At 48.5% G+C, this 23,042-nt stretch overlaps 1 protein-coding gene across 6 annotated transcripts in view; it reads right to left on the reverse strand.

Moving 5' to 3' along the window:
* Positions 1-8,890: 8,890 nt before the first annotated feature.
* Positions 8,891-23,042, reverse strand: part of LOC147012591 (AMP deaminase 2-like) — a 65,017-nt gene continuing 50,865 nt past the window's right edge. For 3 of the 6 annotated variants that reach the window (XM_085853603.1, XM_085853601.1, XM_085853605.1), the window contains 3 exons: positions 11,992-12,165; positions 11,166-11,276; positions 8,891-9,513 (listed from right to left, as the gene is read on the reverse strand). In XM_085853603.1, coding sequence (XP_085709729.1) covers positions 9,346-9,513; positions 11,166-11,276; positions 11,992-12,165 — 453 coding nt within the window. In that variant the 3' untranslated portion in view covers positions 8,891-9,345. Of the gene's footprint in view, positions 10,915-11,165; positions 11,277-11,991; positions 12,166-14,796; positions 14,936-23,042 lie in introns of all 6 variants that reach the window. The other 3 variants (XR_015051004.1, XM_085853604.1, XM_085853602.1) reach the window with 3 other exon arrangements.

Below are 23,042 nucleotides of genomic sequence, written 5' to 3' on the forward strand. Positions count from 1 at the left end.
TACATTCGCTTCTGACTTTACCTCTAACTTGTTCACAACTGTATACTTGCCAACTTTACCGTGGTACATGTCAGCGCCGCACAGCTGATGATTTTGACAGATCGGAGATCAGTCAGGTGCATAGCAAACGATGCTGCAATTTCCGGTTACTTCGGCCTGGATTCGGGATCAGCGATCAAATAATGTAAATCACGATTAAAAATTATTTTTTGATGATGCGGGAGATATCTTTATTACCTCAACATTACCTTCACAACAACAACTACACTGCCTAGAACAGGATCTCATCTGAAAAAAAAAAATCCGAAACATTACCTTCACAACGACAACTACACCACCGAGAACAGGATCTCATCTAAAAAAATTAATATTACCTCAACATTACCTTCACAATGACAACTACACCGCCGAGAACAGGATCTCATCTAAAAAAAAAAATATTACCTCAACATTACCTTCACAATGACAACTACACCACCGAGAACAGGATCTCATCTAAAAAAATAAATATTACCTCAACATTACCTTCACAATGACAACTACACCGCCGAGAACAGGATCTCATCTAAAAAAAATCAATATTACCTCAACATTACCTTCACAATGACAACTACACCACCGAGAACAGGATCTCATCTAAAAAAAATAAATATTACCTCAACATTACCTTCACAACGACAACTACACCACTGAGAACAGGATCTCATCTAAAAAAAATAAATATTACCTCAACATTACCTTCACAATGACAACTACACCGCCGAGAACAGGATCTCATCTAAAAAAAATCAATATTACCTCAACATTACCTTCACAATGACAACTACACCACCGAGAACAGGATCTCATCTAAAAAAAATAAATATTACCTCAACATTACCTTCACAACGACAACTACACCACTGAGAACAGGATCTCATCTAAAAAAAATAAATATTACCTCCACATTACCTTCACAATGACAACTACACCACCGAGAACAGGATCTCATCTAAAAAAAATATATTTGTGATAAATTGAAGGATGTGACGCGTGATCACATGTCGCGCGGCTCGCACACGGGACAGATAAAACCGAGATTCCGCGCGGTCGGTGGGATTGTCCCTGGGGCATCGTCATTTACGGCGGTGGTTCACTTGGTGCTCGTTGAATGGTAGGAATTGAGAGTATACCGGACTCCGTGCTAATTGCTGATTTATTTTGCAGTGATCGACTGCACGTTTATATCTTGCTGCACATGTACTCCTTGCTACACATGTATTCCTTGCAGCACATGTACTCCTTGCTACACATGTATTACCTGATGTGTCTGTAGAATCGGCTTCAATCAAGTGAAATAAAGCCTTACACTCCGAAGGTTTTTTCCTCGCACTCACTACAATTTATTTCACTTGATCCCTTCGGCTCCCTCAACCGACGATGGACAAGATCTACAAACCGGAGAGGTTCGACGCAGACCCAAACGCTACTGACTCGGAAATGAAATGGTCGCATTGGTTCCGTTCCTTCTCACACTATCTGACCATTATTGAAGAGGGAACCGACAAATTGCCCGCACTTGTAAACCATGTCTCGCCCAGTGTATTCAGGCTCTTCTCGGAGTGTGACACCTACGACGCAGCGATCGACGTGCTGCGGGCGCTCTACGTGAAGCGCAAGAACGAGGTATACATACGACATCTTCTCAACACACGCAGGCAAGCAGCCGGGGAGACAATCGATCAGTTCCTGCAAGCTCTGAGGCAGTTGGGCAAAGACTGCAGTTTCCGGGCTGTAACCGCCGAGGAACACTGAGATGAAGCGACCCGAGAGGCGTTCATCCAAGGGCTCAGGTCAGCCCCCATTCGGCAACGCTTACTAGAGAAAGCGCAACCCACTCTTAAAATGGTAACTGACCAGGCCCGAGCTATGGATACGGCTCAGCAGCAATCCGAGTCATATGGGACACCGGTGTTGCTAATGAACGCTGCTACGGCGGAAACTCAAGGAACCCCCCGGGGCACCTCCGACACTGAGGATGGAGATAAACCCGAGGAATCGGATACCCAGACCTTGACAAACTCCACAGCAACTGCTTCGGTTGGTAAATGCTTCTTTTGTGGGTACAAAAGACACCACCGCAACAAATGCCCCGCCAGGGATGCCACATGCATGAATTGTGACAAGAAAGGGCATTGTGCCAGGGTATGCAAATCTACTCTTAGAAGAAATAAACCCACTTCTGTGGCTCTCTACTCACAAAAGAAAGTAACAGCAGCTTCACCGGGGAATCTATCCAAAGTTATCATCAAAGTATGAATTAACGGGCATATGGCTGAGGCTCTGATTGATACCGGTAGCTCTGAAAGTTTCGTCAACAGCTCACTAGCGAAGGGCAGGAAATGGAAGATCCACCCGACAGACAATACGGTATGCATGGCCTCCACATCACTACAGTCCCGCCTACGAGAGTACTGCAATGTTGAGTTGGACGTAAAAGGCTACACGCATCGGGATGTAAGGGTACTGGCGCTTCGTGATTTATGCGCAGATGTAATTCTGGGTCATAATGTCCTCAAGCAGCACGCGAGCGTCGAAATACCCTTTGGAGGAAGCAAACCTCGTCTAATTCTAAATGCTCTGACCACCGCAGAGGTATCGTCCCCCCTGCTGTTTGCTAACTTGTCGCCGGACTGTAAACCGATAGCGATCAAATCGCGACGATATACCGCCGCCGATATGAACTTCATCGCTTCTGAGACCAAGCGATTACTGGAAGAAGGTATTATAGAACCGAGCGATTCGCCATGGCGCGCACAGGTGTTGGTGACCACCAACCAGAACCACAAGAAACGAATGGTTGTCGATTACGGTCAATCGCTTCACCCAACTCGATGCCTACCCTTTGCTGCGCATAGACGAGATGGTCGAACGCGTGGCCAATTACAAAATATTCAGCACCATCGATTTGCGAAGCGCCTATCATCAAATTCCCATTCGAGAGGAAGACAAACCTTACACCGCGTTCGAGGCACGTAGACGCCTCTATCAATTTAGGAGGATTCCGTTCGGTGTCACTAATGGAGTAGCTTGCTTCCAACGGGTTATGGATGACATCATCTCTGATGAAAACCTCAAAGACACTTTTGTTTACGTGGACAATGTCACGGTGTGCAGTAAGGATCGGGGGAACATGATATGAATCTGGACAGATTCTTGAGCATTGCTAGAAAATATAATCTGACCCTCAACTACGAGAAATGCGTATTCTCGGCAAGGTCAATTAATCTTCTCGGCTACACAATAGCCGACGGCACGATAAAGCCCGATCCTGAACGATTGCGCCCACTTCGTGAGCTACCCCCACCGCATGACCTGCAGACAATGCGTCGGGTGATCGGGATGTTCGCTTACTACGCTAAATGGATCCCCCAATACAAAAAATACATCCCCTAGTGCATTGTAAAAACTTCCCACCAGATGTCGCTATTGTAAAAGCTTTCCACAGCCTCAAAGATGATATCAGTAATTCCGTGGTATTATCGATCGATAGCTCGGTGCCCTTCGTGGTGGAAACGGACGCTTCCAATCACGCGATCGCCGCGACGCTCAATCAGTCCGGCCGACCCATCGCGTTCTTCTCGAGAACTCTCTCAGGAAGCGAGCAGAGACACTCGGCAATAGAGAAGGAAGCGTACGCTATTGTCGAAGCCCTACGTAAATGGAGGCATTATTTACTGGGCAATCACTTCACACTTGTCATGGACCAGCGATCCGTTGCCTTCATGCTTGATGGGAAAAATAACGGGAAAATTAAGAACGAGAAACTAATGAGATGGCGGATAGATCTATATTGTTACAGTTACAACATAGTTTATTGGCCCGGGAGGGAAAACCCTGCTGCAGACACCTTCTCTCGGGTCTACTGTTCGGCGACAATGTCGGGCTTTGCAAGACCTTCATGGGTCTCTGTGCCACCCGGGGGTAACCAGAATGGCATATTTCGTGCGCAGACAAAACCTTCCCTATTCTATTGAAGATATTAAACAAATGAATGCTTCTTGCCCTGCTTGTGCTGAACTAAAACCCAGATTCTATGGCGCCGCTCCCGGCAGATTGATCAAGGCCACTTCTCCCTTCGAGAGACTAAATATCGACTTCAAAGGGCCCCTGCCGACCGAGACAGACAACAGATACATATTCACTGTTGTTGATGAATACTCAAGGTTCCCATTCGCATTTCCGTGCTCGGATATGACCTCGGGCACTGTCGTGAAATGTCTCTCTGACCTCTTCGCCATGTTTAGGAAACCTTCGTACATACATTCAGACAGAGGGCCGTGTTTCATGTCGGCCGGGCTAAAACAGTTCCTATTTGAGCACGGCATAGCAACTAGTCGAACGACGGGTTACAACCCACAGGGTAATGGGCAGGTGGAATGGTATAATGGAGTCATTTGGAAAGCCGTAACTCTGGCGCTGAAATCGAGAGGACTGGGCCCCCAGCGGTGGGAGGTTACCCTACTCAACGCTCTGAATTCCATACGCTCTTTGCTCTATACGTCCACCAATGCTACTCCTCACGAACGAATGTTTACTCACCAACGACGTTATGTTGACGGCCAATCGGTGCCCAACTGGCTCAGATATCCCGGAACAGTGTTCATGAAGCACCCGGTACGACAAAGCAAGTATGAACCAATGGTGGAGGAGGTCGAACTCATCGATGCTAATCCTGAGTATGCTCATGTTAGACTTCCTGATTGCAGGGAGACCACTGTGTCGGTTCGCCATCTGGCTCCCGCAGGTACTCCTCCTGCTGACATTCCCTCCCCAGGTGTTTCCCCCCCAGGAACTCCACCCGGGAATGGTGGCGACGGAGCTGCCGCGTTCCACCCGAGAGCGATCGAGGAGTCATCCCCAAGAGGATCGGAAGCCTCCCTCAAGTGAAACCACCATTTACTCCCGGAGAGGTCGACGGATAAAACCCCCTTCCCGACTCGATCTGTAAAGCGACGTGCCGCGATCCGAGTTACTTGGCCCTCCACACGCCGGCGGGCGCGAATTCGCAACAATATGTACAGTGCAGAGGACAGCCATGTAACTCCTGGGAAAAGATACCAGGCATGGAAATATTCCTGTTATATTGGTGAGGTTTATTTTTTTTTGATTTCCCCCAAAACAGTCGTGAAGGAGTTAGGCTGGTATTTAAATCAGGAATTTATTTTTTATCTTCATCCACAATGGTCAACACCTCTCCCCACCCCCCACCCCAAGACAGATTGCAAATCAGCCCACATCCCACTTGCCAGCAAGTGCCCGCGGCATGCATGCCAGCAGCACCAGGCAGTCAATCAAAGCACTTGGTGTGCACGGTCCTCGCAGACAGTCATGGTGCTGGGTGGCAAGCAGTCCTGAAACGTAATTCTTCTTCTCCAACCTCAAAAAAAGCACAAAATAGCTTCTCTTGCTCGACTGATTCTTTGTGATTCAAATGTCATATGCATTTACCTAGCCTCACCTTGCTCCAGACAAGGGGGGGAACATGGAAACAAGGTTTCACCCTCTCTATCCAATATTTTGGACAGCGTTTTCACCTTTGTATATGTGCACTCAACACAGGGTTTAAAGTGCAATAACTATCTAAACCAAGGCCTTACATTCTAACTTCTGGCCCCGACACAACTGCAGCAAAGCAAACACAACTAGAAGGGCACTCGGTAGAGCACTTACTTCCGCCACGAAAGGCCTGATCCACAAGAACATATCAAGCCCATTACATGTTTGAAATATCATGCTGTGAATGTGAAATCTCTCAATGGTGAAGAATCACTTAAAAAATGCTCGTCGTTGGATCCAGATCGTCACCAAAATCGAATCAGTTCGTCCTCGTCACACACCGAACCTGTCCACAAAATTTCATCCGGATCCGTCCACAACTTTGAGATATCCTGCACACCAACAGCCAAACAGGAGTGAAAACATAACCTCCCTCATCTTCGGTGGTGGAGGTAATGATGAGAAGCATCAACCTCTCTCCAAAAACAAACAAGGAAAAAAAAAGAGCAGAGATTGCAGACCCAGGACTTGTTTTGTGTGGTGTTTGTGTACTGGTGTTGCATAATTAATAAGAGACATAACTCGAACTGCCACTTTATAACTGCTGGCAGTGATGACTGGGTACCAAGACGTCATGCTTTGATACAACTCCGCTTTGACTGGACACCTGACCCCGACCCATGATGTTTATTATTGTTCAATTTAATCCAGAATTGGATGAAAAAAATATTCCAATTCAAATCAAATGGAAGACCAAATAGGTACAGCCCTACATTGGAGTCATCAGGAGGAACCTGGATAGGATTCACATTTCAGCTGCTACTCACTCCTCTACCCTCAAACCCATCCAGGTGCAGCCAAGTGAACCTCATTCAAAAAAGAAAGAAAAAAAAAAAAGAACCCATATTTAAAAAAAAAAACATTTCTGGCTGCCACACCATGCATCCGATCAGGTTGAAATACAAAACATTTATTCCCCATCAACACGAGATCATAATTGTGAAGTTTCACATCAATCGATTAAGTGGTTCAAGAGAGAATTTTTGAAAGATTTCCACTCAATCCAATATAGCTGACAGACCACGTGACATCAATTATTCATGAATACCCTGGTATCCCCAAGGCTTGGGGAACATTTGTGTGAAGTTTCCCCTCGATCTGTCCAGCTGTTCTGGAGAAGAAGAGTTTTGAGTTTTTGGGTAAATCCAATATGGCCACCAAACCATGTGACCGATGATGTCATGTGTGAACCTTTTGCTCCTCATGGATAGGTGGTCATACGTGTGAAGTTTTGCCTCGATCTGTTCAGCCACTTCAGAGAAGATTTTTGAAGGTTAAAAAATATATATATAGCTGCTCAATGATGTGACTGATGAAGTCATCAATTTTTTGTCTGTGGAACATGTTATCCTGAGATGACCCTCAAAATTTTTCATACTGATCAGATGTAATGTTCTACATATGCAATTATGCCGTCATTAAAATAATAATAATCACACTCATTCCCCATGAGGAGCACTTGCCACGTGCCAAGTTTCAATTTTTTTGCTAAGTGCGGTTTCAGAGATCGAGGTTTCAATTTTTTTCCGTGTTTCCAACATGGTTGCCACACCACATGACCGATAACATCATAATTATCATTATAACATTCCACATGAGTAGTCGCTCCTATGATGAAAATTTTGTCTCAATCCAACAAGCAGTTTTGGAGAAAAGCACTAAAATTCTGTGAGGACAAACAAACAGACAGACAGACCCAAATACAATATCCTCTCCTCTCTGGCAAGGGTAATGAGAGAAATTGAAATTAAAGAATTTTTAAAGATGAAGATAATTCCAACAATGAAATCGGAAGTTTACCTTGTTTAGGGCCCTTTCAGAAATTATCCAATGCATTGGGGAAAGGGGTTGGAGGTGGGGGGGGTGGAAAGGGGAGGGGTGCATGTCCAAACATGACGGAATGCTATTGGGGGGGGGGAGGGGTGAGGGATGTTTCCAGTTTCATTATGTAACTAAATCAATGACAACATCTTTATTTTATTTAATGACCTTTATTTATATATTTAATAAAATTTATTTATTTATTTAATGACCACGGATAAATTCCAGATACCGATATTTAAAGATGCAAATATTTCATAGCTTACGTAGTTTGTATATTTATGTTGAAATAAATTGTACAATATTATTAAAACATTTTTATAACTGCCAAGATCAGAACAATAAAGATGCTATAAAATAATAATGAAATGTAAATTGCAAAAACACAAAATTAATATTGTTGGTGCAGTCTTGGAGGTGTCTGAAAGGGTCGTGGTGTTCTGAAGGCTCCAAATAGTTTTGGGTCTTTCGGGATTTTAGGGTCATGGGTCTTAGGGTTGTAAAAGTTTGAGAGGGGCTTAGGGGTCTTTAAGTGTCTCAGATTTCTAAAGGGTCGAGTATAATTAATACACGAACTCACGTTCTGTGCGGACAAAGACAGACAGACACAGAGAAACAAACAGTCCAAAAGGCGTATACCCTCTCCTTCGGCGAGGGTAACAAGAGGTCTTCATGGATTCGCCACGTGACACAGGATGGGGAGTTTGCTGATGAGATAACCTCCAAGCAGTGAGCAAAATCTTGAAAAGCAAATCCATCAACAATTAAAATATATTCAGCATTTGTCAGACCATGAAGTAGCTTGAAGTTAATAAATAATACAGTGAAAAGGACTCAAAGCCAAGTAAGTTGGTTCAAGACATTTGAGATGAATGACCAAGATGTCAGAATTTTGCAGTAAATGGACACAGATAGCCTCACCAAAGCCACAAACAAAGCGGGGAAGAAAAGAAAACCTGAAAGAAGACTTTTGACGCGAACGGATCAATGGATAATGCCTCATGTTGGATGTCAACCCACTGTAACGTTTGATCTCCATTGAAAGGTCACATGAGAAGAGACAGACAGAGAGAAGGTGAGAGAGCGAGAGAGACAGAGACAGAGACAGAGAGAGGTGTTTCTCACTCGAATTGTGATCTGCAAAATGATTATCAAAGGGCACACGACCTTTGACCTGTTTTACCCAAAATTGAATAAGTTCATCTTTGTATCACATTCTATACTTGTTCCAAGTTTGTTTGCAATCCCTCTTGTGGTTCACAAGTTACTGCGGTAACGGATTTCTCAATTGAAGGTCAAATGATGAAAGACCTTTGAACCCAGCATTAAATCAGTTGATATTTGCAACGTCCGACATACTTTTACCAAGGTTGGTTGAAATCCCTTCAGCGGTTCACAAGTTATAGTGGTAACAAAAATCTGCTACGCACGTACATCACCTTAGTCTGCAGAGGCACGAGAAAGCTGCACCAACGTATTTCATATTTATTCCATCATAACCAACTCAAGTCGTACAGAACGATGAACCAAAGGGTCAGATGGAGATGAATGACAAAAAAAAATGAAATGCAAATGCAGGTTACACATAATAGGGAGGACATGCATATGTGTAAGTCATCCAAATATATAATGGTACATATAATGTTACCGAAACAATCAGACAGAAATAAGTGATGATATAGGTGGAAGAAAACCCCAAAAGAAACGTGTGCAAGTGAAGCCAACCACTGTGGTCCTTAATACTGACGAATGCTACGTTGTTAAAGGGAATCAGCATTTTCACCACCGAGGCCTCAAATATCCAGTGCTTGGAAATGCCATTAAATTATCGAATTAGGATGCAATAACGATCACCTGTTAACAATTTTCAACGAGCCACATCCGAGTGTGTGCAAACGTGGGCAAAATCCCAGTGAGCTTCCATGGCTATGCAGACTTGCTCGCAGCCTGTGCGCCCTTGAGGATGAGAAACAACTCTTGGCACAGTGTCTCATGGCGGAACGCCACCCTAATATTTGGCACGTTTGTCTGCCGGATGTCATTTCCTTCAGGGCCCTCCTTCTGGTAGTTTGTTCCGAGCCAGTGATACTTCATCTGGTAAAGTCACAAATATTCACAACTATAATCACAATATTTAATTATTAAATAGCCATAATATTGTTAAGGATCCAGCGGTGGCGGGGCTCACACCCTACTCTTGACAGCCAAATGTTGAAGATTCGGCGTCACTTAACAGCACCGCCGTCTCCGGGGTTACAACGCCGGCTGGCTCAGCACAGGTCTCAGGTTACATGCTTCAGATCACGATACCAAAATACGCCTGTGCCTTGCCAGTTGGGGAAATAGACCCCGGTTACGGACTCGTTTTGTCAAAGACCGAGCGAAATCTGCCAGTCCGTAACCATTTTGGTATTAAATACAAATCGAGCAAATTCTTCCTCAGCACAGCACGAATAAACTTAAAGCGGCAACTTTCATACGAATCAGCCAGATTTATTGGGGACACATCGGGGAACACAACACAAGCAAAGCATTCACGACAATGTTATAATCAATCTATAACCCGCTCTTAACTAGGGAGCTACGGGTTTCGGAGGGAACCCGAGCGAGATAAACCTCAGACAACATGCAGACAAGACACAGAGTACTTGGTGATGCCTCATGGACGAGAGGAAAAGTGTCGAAGGCATGAATGCGGCTTGTGACAAGCCGATGTCAACCGATTCGAGCACCTAGCTCGAGCATGCAGCGTGGCAAGATGGCGGCGTCGTCCTTTCTTTGTCACCCCGCTCATGCACCAGCCTCGGCACATTCAGACCCCACGAGGTCGATGGCACAAAACGAAAGATCTATGGTATGCTCCAGCTGGCTTGTCACAAGGTACAGTATACAAGTCCAGGCTTGGCCTGTCCATCAGACTAGGCCAAATCGAGGTGTTGGGCTCTGCAGGCGGATCGATGGGATCACAAGACGTGTCGAGTCGTGCAGTGAGTAAAGACAGTCAGAGGCTCCGTGACCGGACTCCGGACGAACCCTCGATGACCTCCTCATAGAGTCGATCACGGACTCACACAAGCCATTCCCTCTCGTAGTAGATCACCGACCGACGCCAGCAGTATCTCCTCCAGCCGATGGCAGACAGACCTCATGCCGTCCCCTCCTTGCCTTTCTTTGGGCGCGCACCTCACGAAGCCGATTCCAGACTCTCGCTAGCAGTTTCTCATCCAACCGATCGCAGACTCGACACTCAGGCAGTTCCTTTCGTGCCTTTCTTTCGGCTCTCTCCTCACGAGAGCCGATCGCAAACAGACACAGCCGTCCCTTATACAGCCGATCGCCCGCCTCGACGCGCAGGCAGTTTCACCCTTGCTTTCCCGGCACTCGCTTCTCTTGGCCACTCCCCCGGGGACCCGTGATTGGTTCGGAGGGAGGGAAGGAAAAAGAAGAACCTCTCGGTACACCACCACCGTACGAACAATGAACAGCCTGCTTCACCTCCCGACACACGTGTAACGTCCAATTACTGAATAACCTAGCTAAACATGCATTTAATGGGGGATCTGGGCTAATCCTATATTTAATAACACACGAAGGGCCATTTCCGCAACAATATAATCGTTACGATTGCAATTTTGTTGAGTCATTAACCGGTCATCATTAGATTGTTGAACAAGTAAGATTGAACAAACGAGGGGAATGGAAACAGATGCAAGGTGGTGTGTGCGGTTGCGGTGACCGAGGCTCACTTCAGAGGGAAATCCACTCATCAGCACACTGTTCCTTGCAAGCTCACACATGTCACACGAACTGAGTTTCCAAACCTGTGCGGCAATGCTGTACTCCTCCATCAGCGGCTCCTGCAACCGAGACAACACGGACTGCCTCAGGACCAGTGAGCACTCATACAAGTCATACCCACTGGCACCTGGACCAAGCTACAAAATGTTAACCACTCCACATGACCAAATCACCAGCCTCAATATTGACAGAACATTTCTAGCCAGGTGAAGCAATCAAACCACAAAAAAAACAAGCCTGCAACAATAATAACCTTGTGCTATTCCATTTACAATTTAGATGGCAGCGACACTACTAGCATGGTACAAAACTTTGTACCGCAGTCTCGGCTGGAATTGAGCTAAATTCTTTACTCCTGAGAATTTGCTTCTGCATCCTTTTTGTCCACCCAGGGCATCACCCCCCACCCTGATCCATTACTTGTCCAAATTCCCCTCCATGTCCCTCAACACTGCTGTTGGTGTGCTTCCCCCATTTCTTTTCACTGTTCCATTTGCTCGGTTACGTCCTGATCCATTCTACGTCCCAGCTTCTTGATGAGCCGAGACTTTGTACACAGAAAAGATTATCCCTCATGCTAACAAAATAAAAAGTGGGTAAGGGAACAATTTGAAGCTGCATTACTCCACTTTCTAGTCCATCTCATCAACCAGCCATCTGTGAGCTATTAGGGTTAAATTGTGTTCCCTAAGATAAGTACAAGTAAAAATAAGGAAAAAACAAAGTTTGGGGTCACATGTCTGCCATAGGAGAATCAGAAGCACTAGAACGTACCTTTGTGAAGTGAAACTGTAAAGGGCCATCAGTGGAGAGAGAGACAAGTAGCCCACGAGCAAGATATTCAGGCAGTGGGTTCCGGTGGTAAGGTAGGAAAAGGCTATTGTTGCTCAAAGGTGACATTGCAATGCCAATCTGTCCCAGGTAATACAAGTACTGGAGCACTGGGACCTGGGGAAGTGACAGGTGAGGACGACAAAACATGCGGCCCATAAACAAGTTGTATAATATATATATATATATATATATATATATATATATATATATATATATATATATATATATATATATATATATATATATATATATATATATATATATATATATATATGAGCAGAGCCTACCCATTGCTTCACTGACAGATTAATTAGTCATCCTGTTTGGTGAAAATTGCTATATTGGTCACTGTGGCATCGCTTTGTGGACTCAAAACAGAATATGTGGACTCAGAGCCCATGTTACTTCCTTCACAAAGTTGTAGCTATACCCCGAGTTCGGAATTTGTAGCTTCCACCTCTTCTGCCACCCCCCCCCCCACCAACCCCGGCCGCACGTACCTTGCTAATGGAAATGTTTACCCTCACGTGATGTCCCCAGCTCCCTCTGGTTTATATTTTTTCAATTTTGGGTAGGAGGAGGAAAGGAAGGCAAATTTACCCATGCAGAGAGTACTTTAACACCTTCCCCTCCCATTCACATCCTACTCCCCCATCTTTGCCCCCTCTCCCGTTCATCATGATATCCCTTCCCGCTAGAAACATCCAACACACGATAACAGACTTTGACAGGGATCTCCTTTTTGGAAAGGGGGGGGGGGGAGAAAAGAGGATGACAAATTTACTTTTGTGAAGAGTGCTTTAACCTTAGCACTGCCAATGTAAAAAATAAACCAAAAGGTGACCACGTGTGACTTCTTTAAGGTCACACTGAGGTGAACAGAGCTGCTATCCACCAGGAGCGACTCCTTGAGGAATATCTGCCTACGAGAGATTCCGATGAGAATCGTTCTACAGAGTAACCATGAAAAATATGCTTTTGCCTCATAATGTCACCAAATGATGTCATAATGTCTCAAGCTTGACATATCTAGAAAGCACTCAGAGGTGTTCAATTTGAGGTATGACACGAGATGGTTCCGAAAACTTGAAAATTTGACCTTGGGGTCAAATATGTTTGACCTGAGGCGCTAACCATGAAGGTCAAGGCCAATCGCCACCAAAAATTAATCAGCTGAGCGCCAGACCATGAACTATATGCTCATGAAGTTTGAAGACGATCCGATCAAAATTACTCAAAAAATAAGGGTTTCATCGACTCCCCTGATTTACGACAAAGTGACCTTGACCTTTGACCCTGACCTTCAAAATTTTGTGCGCTGAAAGTGACCTCTATAGGCCTCTGATATGCGAAGTTACAAAAATTTCCAATGATAACTGAGCTCTGCAGAATTTTTTATACGTGATTACAGACAAACAAACAAACAAAAAAAAAACATACAAGCTGACTAACATATCTTGCAAAAACTTCGTTTTGGCAAGATGAAAAAGAAGAAAAAGAAAAAGGAAACTAATAACCTCCTACCTCCACCACGACGACAAGGTGGCGCAACACGGTAAACATTTACAAAGTGAATTTACACCCTCCTCCCCCACATCCTCGCGTGAGTCTGCGGCCAATTAGCCTATGTTACCCCCCCCCCTTCCCCACATACACAAACTTGCATTTGTACCCCGAGTTTGTAACTTAAACGATGTGGCCGTACATAAGGAACAGACACACAGACACAGACAGACAGACAGACAGACAGACAGACAGACAGACAGACAGAGACAGACAGACAGACAGACAGACAGACAGACAGAGAGAGAGAGAGAGAGAGAGAGAAAGGGAAGAAAGCTATTGTGAAGAAGAAGCCATAACAGAACGCAATGTAATTTGCCTATCAGCGAACGTCCATGCCTTGAAGGAGGTTTACGATCAGGGTGAGAAGAGAAAGGCAGAAGTGAACGGGACAAGCTCGCAAGAACAGGGACAAAAGAGCTTGTGAATGACAGAAAGAGAGGAGAAAGTTTCACGAGCAGTTGGTGTCGAGCTTCTGTGGAAAAAGAACACTCCTTCCATGAGTGTCATCCTGTCCTCCCGATTGTGTCAGCCATGAAGGACGAGGAGGGTGAACGGCGGCACCTCATCGACAGGGGCCTGAGGAGGAAGAATCTGAGACATTGGAGGGCAAGTCGCATATCTAGGACGCCAGAGAGGAATCGCCAACTGGGTGTGGGCACTTCAGGGACACGGATGCGTGTCCCCATCGCCATGAAGAGACACATTGATTTACACCCGGCGTATGAAGCATTACGTTACCAGCTCAAACATCTGCAAACACACGACCCGTGCTAATCACCCCGAGCACTTTCACAGAACGTATCAAGGAAGCAATTAGTTAATTGATAAAGTGACGTCAATCCAGGTGTTATTAATCAGGATGATTAATCTTTCAACGTTATGTATAACCAGAGTTGGTGTCAAAGCCACCCAATGCTCGTCTGTTTATACATTTAGAGTTTTTAAAAGACTCGTCTAATAATTAATATTTTTGATAAAGCATTGCAGTGAAGTCTGATCCAAATAATTTTAAAGCAATATATGTATATGTGTTTGAATATTGTAATCAGTAACAAGAGCGCAAGTGAGCACAATATACGTCCGAACAAGAAGTTATATACAGAATTGTGCTACATGGAAAACAGCAACCACTTTAAATGGCGAACGTATGTCACGACACACCGTCTCCACAGTCTGTACCAGATATGAAACGTGAAAGTTGAAAACCTTGGGAGTTAGAGTGGGGACAGGAACGGATGGAAAACAGCATCCTGGTTGCCATGGCAACGACTTGAGATGACGAACGTATGTCACGACACACCATCTCCACAGTCTGCACCTATGTACCAAATATGAAACATGAAAGTTGAAAACTTTGGGAGTTAGCGTGCGGATAGGAACGGACGGACTGACGGACGACCGGTATCACATAATACGCCCCGATATATATATATATATATATATATATATATATATATATATATATATATATATATATATATATATATATATATATATATATATATATATATATATATATATATATATATATATATTGTTGTGGTTACCAGATTCGCAAACCACCATTCAGGTCCCTTAGGTGAGGTATCTCGGTAAGTGCATGTGTAGTTAGGCCCAAACCCGTTGTCTAGTGGGAATACATGTCATTTATACGTGCTGCGACTCTTCAGGATAGCCGTTTTTCTTTTACTATCTTTATTTTGGACCAATCGCCACCATCACAACCACAACAACAACCACCAACCACAACGCCGCTTCACCACAACCGCCATGACCTTTACCGTCACAACTCGCCACCATCGCATCACCGTCATCTCGCGCCACTCATGGGCACCGATGCTGGACTCGTGTAGGGCGCGCGTCGAACAGCGTGTACAAAATCACGGATTTTCTGCTTCAAAAACGGATCAAAAACGACACACGCCCACTTTTTTGCCGTCCAATCGGTGAGCGAGGGGCGATTTGGCCCCACCTCCAGAACGATCGATATATGCAAATTTGTGGATCAAAAAGCCTTCACGCCCACTTTTTCTCGGGCCAATGGGGAGCGAGGTGAAAGGTCAAAGGGAGGGGGTCAAAGGCGAAGTTACGGGGGGATAAAAGGACGGTGTTCGTCAGTCAGAACGAGGGAGAGTCGCAAAGGAGTCAGAAGAGAGTCAGCAGAACGAGAACGGGGAGTCAGCAGAACGAGAACGGGGAGTCAGCAGAACGAGGTCGGAGAGTCAAGAAGAGGAGAGTCGGAAGCAGAGGGTCAAGACTTCGCGGGCGGTGGAGCTGCTCGTCGTGTGCGTTGGAGTCGGAACGGAGGGGACGGAGCTGTGGAAAGGCGGCGACACCAGACGAGGGGGTGCTCGCGTCGTGCAGGAAGCTGCACCCGAGGGAGGCCGACAGCGCGACCTGGCCGAGGTGGAGACGCTCGTCGCATATAATAAAGATCCTCTATACCCCGAGCATCAGCAACCCCCTCCTGTTTCCCCCCGCGCTGAGATAGTGCGACCAAGGGGGCCCCGTTCCCACCCCCTGCCAGGCACTGTCCACGAGGCCCGCGGGTTGCGGGGCCATCGCCGCTCCGCGTCTCATCACCAGACGGGTAGGCCCGACCCGGTCTCGGCCTCAGGCCTGCCCCATTCTTGGGGGATTTCTTTTCCTTGGTTTTGGGTATGTGTTGTCGGCGCCGTCTGTGAAGTAGAATTGTATAAGTGTTGCCGTGTGCTCGGTAGTCGGTATTAGCTCTGCACTGTGTTTTCACTTTTATATTTGCTTTTTGTGTAAATGGAAGTGTGTTTTCTTTTTTTGTGTGCATTTGGTGGAATTGTATTTGTGTGCTTTCCGTTCGTCGCGAATAAATGTGCTTTATTGTTGAACTGTTCTCCCGCTTCGCTTCGTCTTTTCCTCCATTGAATCCCCATCTTGCTTCACGTAAAGGGTTGGTAGTGGGCTGAATACGCCCGATAATTAATCGAACCGTCGAGGTCGACGATAACACCGCTCGGTTATTCTGATAGTACGGAACGGGTCGCTTAAGTGGCCCGTGTCCGAAGTCGACCTGCGGCGAGGTGCGATCGCCCGGTCTACCCTCCGCGTGGGTACTTAGGTAGTTCGAATTTGGCGAGCAACCCTATCCCACGCGGGGGCTGATTGGCTCGATCGCGGTGAGACCGAAAGGTCCACCCGTGACTGGTTCCCGGCGTTAGTCCGAGAGGGTCACGACTGGATTGTCCGTCCGGTGGGCGACGTGCCGCGATTCGAGTTACGTGGCCGTCGCACGCCGGCGGGCGCGAAATCCGCAACACTGGTGTCAGGTCGTGCGATACAAATTCATCGCCCTCCTTACGGCACTGGTATCGGAGAACAGGAAAACGGGCTCTCCTGTCTCCGGCTAAATTCACGGAAATCGGTCCAGGGGTGAGAGAAGCGACCCCCGATTCCCTCCAAATTACGAGCGAGCAAATTAACCCTTCACGAGAAGCAAGATGGCGTCTCAAGGCGAGCGGGAGCCAGGGGTATTAGAAATGGATGTAGAATGTGTAGAATCCATGGTCCAGGATGGAATCCCCGAGCAGGAAATGTTGATTGTGCAGGAACACGGACTCGCCCAACTGAACCCAGAGCCCGAAATGGGTGCGGCAGCAGCCGCAGTGTATGACACCTTCCCCCCCCCTCTCCACCAAAACCCATCCCCGATCCCTGCCGGAACGGCTCAGCTGAGTGCATCCGACATGGCCCAGCTATGCGCCATGCTGGCGGCAATGAACGAAAAGATGAATGCGAAAATGATCAAAAAAATGGATGCGAATATGAAAAACGAAATGAAAGACATGAACAAGCAAATGAATGAAGTGAAAACGACGATGGATGCGAATACACAGCAAATGAGGGAAGAGATGAAAAAGTTCCGGGGTGAGACGCAGAACATGGGCCGATGCCTGCAGGCGGGCATGAAGGCCGTGACAAAGGAAATAATAGTGGAGACAAGGGAGGTAAAGGGTGAAGAGTTGGCAGAGACACGGGAGATAGAAAAAATAGAGGAAAGACTACACGAGGAAGACGGGGTAAGTGACGCACACACACACACAGAGGTAGTGGAGGACAATGGGGGTGAGCTGGCGGACTGGGTAGAGACCCAGTGCGAGCACCTGGATGGCCTCCTCCAGGAATGAGGGGAGGGAGTATGCCCCCTTGAGGCGAGTCACGACCAGGTGAGTTCGGTCGTGCTTTGCGAGGTTGAGGGGAGGAGTGCTGTGGACGGGTGCACGGCGAGCTTGGGGGGTATAGAGGCCCCGGAGACCCTTGTGGGGACTCGAATCCCCAGTGTGGTTGTCCCTGTGTGTGTGGTGCAAGGCGTGAGTGCGTCCCCGTGTGTGGAAGCGTCCCCGTGTGTGAGTGGTGTGGTGGCGATGGTGCCGGAGTACGTGCTTCCCAGCACGCCGTGTGTGGATGAGGAATCGTGTGTGGAAGAGGCCGTGGGTGTGAGTGAAACGGCCAGTGTGGATGAGGCACCGCGGGTGAGTGCCCCCGCGTGTGTGAGTGAGGCCGTGTTTGTGAGTGAGGCACCGCGGGTGTGTGCCCCCGTGTGTGTGAGTGAGGCACGGTGTGTGGATGAGGGACCGCGGTTGAGTGCCCCCGCGTGTATGAGTGAGGCACGGAGTATGGATGAGACACCGCGGTTGAGTGCCCCCGCGTGTGTGGATGAGGCACCGCGGGTGAGTGCCCCCGCGTGTGTGGATGAGGCACGGAGTGCGAGTGAGGCACCGCGGGTGAGTGCCCCGCACGCGTGAGTGAACGGCCGTGTGCAAGGTCGCTGTGTGCAAGGGAGACCGTGTGTGTGAGAGAGCGTTATGTGAGGGAGATGTCGGTTGGCATGCGGGAGCACGCAGCCACGTCTCCCGGTGTGAATGTGATGGTGTGGACTGTATGCGTCGTGACACGCAGGTATGCGTGTGTGGAATGGAGACGGAGACGGCGACAGAGGAGAGAAAGCCGAGTTGCGGCTGTGGTTGTTTCGAGGACCGTGCCGGGTTCACCCAGCAGTGAGCACGCGGTTCGTGCTGTGCAACGCACGAGACCGCCACGTGCTCGCTTGCGAGAGTGGAGTCCCGGTCCGGAAACGCACGCGGTGGATTTGCCGATCCCGCGGACGGACAAAGTTAGGCAGGTAAATGGATTTGGACCGGACGGGTTCTCCACGCGATCGTGTGTGTTAAGCTCCAACGGGCAAAGCACATGTGTTCGCGTGGGGAACCCCTCGAGACGTGTGGCTTGTGTTTTTTTTTTATGCGCACGGTGACGTCATGGCTGCACGTGGGGTTGGAATCCGGCAGGAGGGGTATCTCTGCCGGATGGTCCCGTCCAAGGAGGGACGAGGAACACGTGCAGCTGCATGACGTCACGGGCAGGTGCAAAGTGCGCGAGCTCTGAGTTGCCGCGCAGGTGCTGCGCATGGGAAAAAAAAAAAGCAAGCCTCACTTTCGGGTGTACAGGATTCCTGGGCAAGGGGTGAAAGACCCCCTTACCTGGGCACAGGATGAAAACTAGTTAGGGGGAAGGGTTAGCTTAGCTAGACCGACTTCATGGGGCAGGGGTAAGTCCTCATGGAGTCCGTGGAATGGATTAGTTAGAGGGATTGTAGCCAGATTTAGGTTGGGAAATAAAATGGGATTATTTTGGAGACAGAGACAGACTTTGGATGTGTAGAGGGGACGTAGTTTAGCTACGTAGTGTTAAAAGGAACGTGCTGTAGTTTAAGGGACGACGTGGGAGCACGAGTTAGTTAGGGGATGTAGTTAGAAGGATGGCAGAGTTCAGCGGTGTGTGTGTTGAAGAGTTGGTGAGTTGTGAGGTGAGTACTTGGTGAGTGAGTGAGTGAGGCCAGCGGGTCTGTGTGTGTGGAGTGAATGGGGAATGCATGGTGCGATGAGTGATGGGGGGGAGGAGTGACTCCCGCCCAAGGGACCCCGGGGTCAGAGTAAAGTGAGTTAGGGGGTTAGTCAAATTTACAAAACGGAGGTCGTTTTGCTGTTGGTGGGAAAGTAGGCTCGAGACCCATTTGGAGGGGTGCAGGAGCCCTGTTGACGGGCTTGGGAGCGTGGCTGCGAAAGGTGAGTATCGCTGAGTGGGTACCCCGGGCACCAGGCTAGTCGGCCGCGGTAGGCCATGGGCCCATGGGGGGCCGGGATAGAGTAGTGGGCACGGGTGCGCCTGCTTGGTGCGGGGGCCCGGGGCGCCATTAGCCGCGTGGGCAGTGTAGTGGGCACGGGTGACCCTCGGAAAGGGGCCCGGGAGGCCGGCCTGCCACGTGTGCGTTTCAGGGGAGGTGCCATGGGGGGCACTCCCCGGTGTTAGGGAGCTGGTAGGCTCGGAGGCAGTGTAGTGCCCGGGGGTGCCATAGCGGGAGAATCGGCAGAGGGTCGTGCCTGCCAAAGGGAGCCACGTGTCCCAGCCAGGAGACCGTGTGAGGGCACGGAGAGAAAATTGGGGGGCGAGGCCCGAAATTGTAAGGACACCAACACAGGCGACGGGAATCTGGGTTGTTAGAACCAATAGTTTAAGCGAGAGGCGCTTGTTGAAAGCCCCGGGGTAGTTTAACAGTTAAATGGTTAGGATAGATTAGGAGATGTACCCCTCCGCACCATCCATCCCCTCGCTGTCGTTGTGGGCCGCTGGACCCACTTGGTGTTAAGATCGCCGAACTCTGGGGAGGCCATTCTGAGGCTTCGTTGGGCCTCGACACAGGACGTTAGCTCTCCCTTATTCCCCTCCGGGAAGGGAACGTAGGGGTTGGGAGTAGGCTAGGTGACAGTATAGGTTAGCCGAACAAGGACGATAAAGGGGGTTAGGGGACGATTTATAGTGGGGAAGTAAAAATAAAAACAACAAAAAAAATAAGTGGGGGCTAAATTGGTTTTTCACAAATTAAGGGAGTGGGTATGTACAGTGACAGGCAAAGGCGATAGGTTGGGAGGGAGACAGGTAGGTAGGTCCGAGCCCGCCTTCCGGGTGGCCAGCACCACCGCACTCCCTCCACCAACCTCCACTGAAGGGCAAGAGCTGGCCAACTTCATCGGCTGGCCGTGTTTTGCTTCAAGGCGGAGGCCGGCCAACTTCATCGGCAGCTGTGTGCTGCAAGGCCTGTGCCGGCCAGTTCATCTGCTGGCTGTTTTTCTTCGAGGCCTGTGCCGGCCAGTTCTTCTGCGGGCTGTGTTTGCCTGCAGCGGCCTTCTTCTGCGGGCTGTGTTTGCCTGCTGCCTTTGCCATGCCATGCCCACTGCCCCTGTTCACCAGCCCCCGTTCAATTTTTGCTTTGCCCCCCCCCCCTGTTCGTTTCCATGTGCGCCAGGATCTGAAAGCAACAGTTTCCAAGCTGCAAGAACTGCCCTGTTGGCAGCTACAACACGGGCCTGCAGTGGCGGCCCGTGCACCGTGTTTGTGTTCATGCATCCATTCGTTGTGCTCATTGCGTGTGCCACTTGAGCTGGCACGGAGACTGCGTTTGTGCAGCCCATGCACCGTTGTGGTTCACTGCGTTCAGTTCAAAAGGGAAGGCCTTGGACTGCGTGTGAGCAGCCAGCCACGTTCCCTGTCACCTGCATTGTTTTGAGCCAGAGACTGCATGTGGGCAGCCTGGCTCCCTGCTAACTGCTTTCTTTTTGCAGAGTTCAGTGATCCTGGGCCATGGTTTAGTGTAAAATTTGTAAGTTAAGGGTAAGATGTACTGTAAATATGAGTGCGCCCCCGGCATGTATGTCTTAGCGCCGGCAATTTTATTTAAGTCGTCCGTGTGAGTGAGTTTGTTTAGGTAGTTACGCAGCCCTCAGGTTATTTATTTTGGGGACACGAATCCCATGAATGTCGCACTCAGGGATCCGTAGGTAAAGTGTACTAGGGGAAAACTACACATGATGGCACACGAAAATTTGACGACTCGGGACGAGTCTGTAAAAAGGGAAGGGGGTAGTGTTGTGGTTACCAGATTCGCAAACCACCATTCAGGTCCCTTAGGTGAGGTATCTCGGTAAGTGCATGTGTAGTTAGGCCCAAACCCGTTGTCTAGTGGGAATACATGTCATTTATACGTGCTGCGACTCTTCAGGATAGCCGTTTTTCTTTTACTATCTTTATTTTGGACCAATCGCCACCATCACAACCACAACAACAACCACCAACCACAACGCCGCTTCACCACAACCGCCATGACCTTTACCGTCACAACTCGCCACCATCGCATCACCGTCATCTCGCGCCACTCATGGGCACCGATGCTGGACTCGTGTAGGGCGCACGTTGAACAGCGTGTACAAAATCACGGATTTTCTGCTTCAAAAACGGATCAAAAACGACACACGCCCACTTTTTTGCCGTCCAATCGGTGAGCGAGGGGCGATTTGGCCCCACCTCCAGAACGATCGATATATGCAAATTTGTGGATCAAAAAGCCTTCACGCCCACTTTTTCTCGGGCCAATGGGGAGCGAGGTGAAAGGTCAAAGGGAGGGGGTCAAAGGCGAAGTTACGGGGGGATAAAAGGACGGTGTTCGTCAGTCAGAACGAGGGAGAGTCGCAAAGGAGTCAGAAGAGAGTCAGCAGAACGAGAACGGGGAGTCAGCAGAACGAGGTCGGAGAGTCAAGAAGAGGAGAGTCGGAAGCAGAGGGTCAAGACTTCGCGGGCGGTGGAGCTGCTCGTCGTGTGCGTTGGAGTCGGAACGGAGGGGACGGAGCTGTGGAAAGGCGGCGACACCAGACGAGGGGGTGCTCGCGTCGTGCAGGAAGCTGCACCCGAGGGAGGCCGACAGCGCGACCTGGCCGAGGTGGAGACGCTCGTCGCATATAATAAAGATCCTCTATACCCCGAGCATCAGCAACCCCCTCCTGTTTCCCCCCGCGCTGAGATAGTGCGACCAAGGGGGCCCCGTTCCCACCCCCTGCCAGGCACTGTCCACGAGGCCCGCGGGTTGCGGGGCCATCGCCGCTCCGCGTCTCATCACCAGACGGGTAGGCCCGACCCGGTCTCGGCCTCAGGCCTACCCCATTCTTGGGGATTTCTTTTCCTTGGTTTTGGGTATGTGTTGTCGGCGCCGTCTGTGAAGTAGAATTGTATAAGTGTTGCCGTGTGCTCGGTAGTCGGTATTAGCTCTGCACTGTGTTTTCACTTTTATATTTGCTTTTTGTGTAAATGGAAGTGTGTTTTCTTTTTTTTGTGTGCATTTGGTGGAATTGTATTTGTGTGCTTTCCGTTCGTCGCGAATAAATGTGCTTTATTGTTGAACTGTTCTCCCGCTTCGCTTCGTCTTTTCCTCCATTGAATCCCCATCTTGCTTCACGTAAAGGGTTGGTAGTGGGCTGAATACGCCCGATAATTAATCGAACCGTCGAGGTCGACGATAACACCGCTCGGTTATTCTGATAGTACGGAACGGGTCGCTTAAGTGG

Source organism: Eptatretus burgeri, chromosome 14 (assembly GCF_056783735.1).
Source record: "Eptatretus burgeri isolate ZD-2024b chromosome 14, Ebu_testis_v1, whole genome shotgun sequence".
In the NCBI taxonomy this organism is placed as follows: Eukaryota; Metazoa; Chordata; class Myxini; order Myxiniformes; family Myxinidae; genus Eptatretus; species Eptatretus burgeri.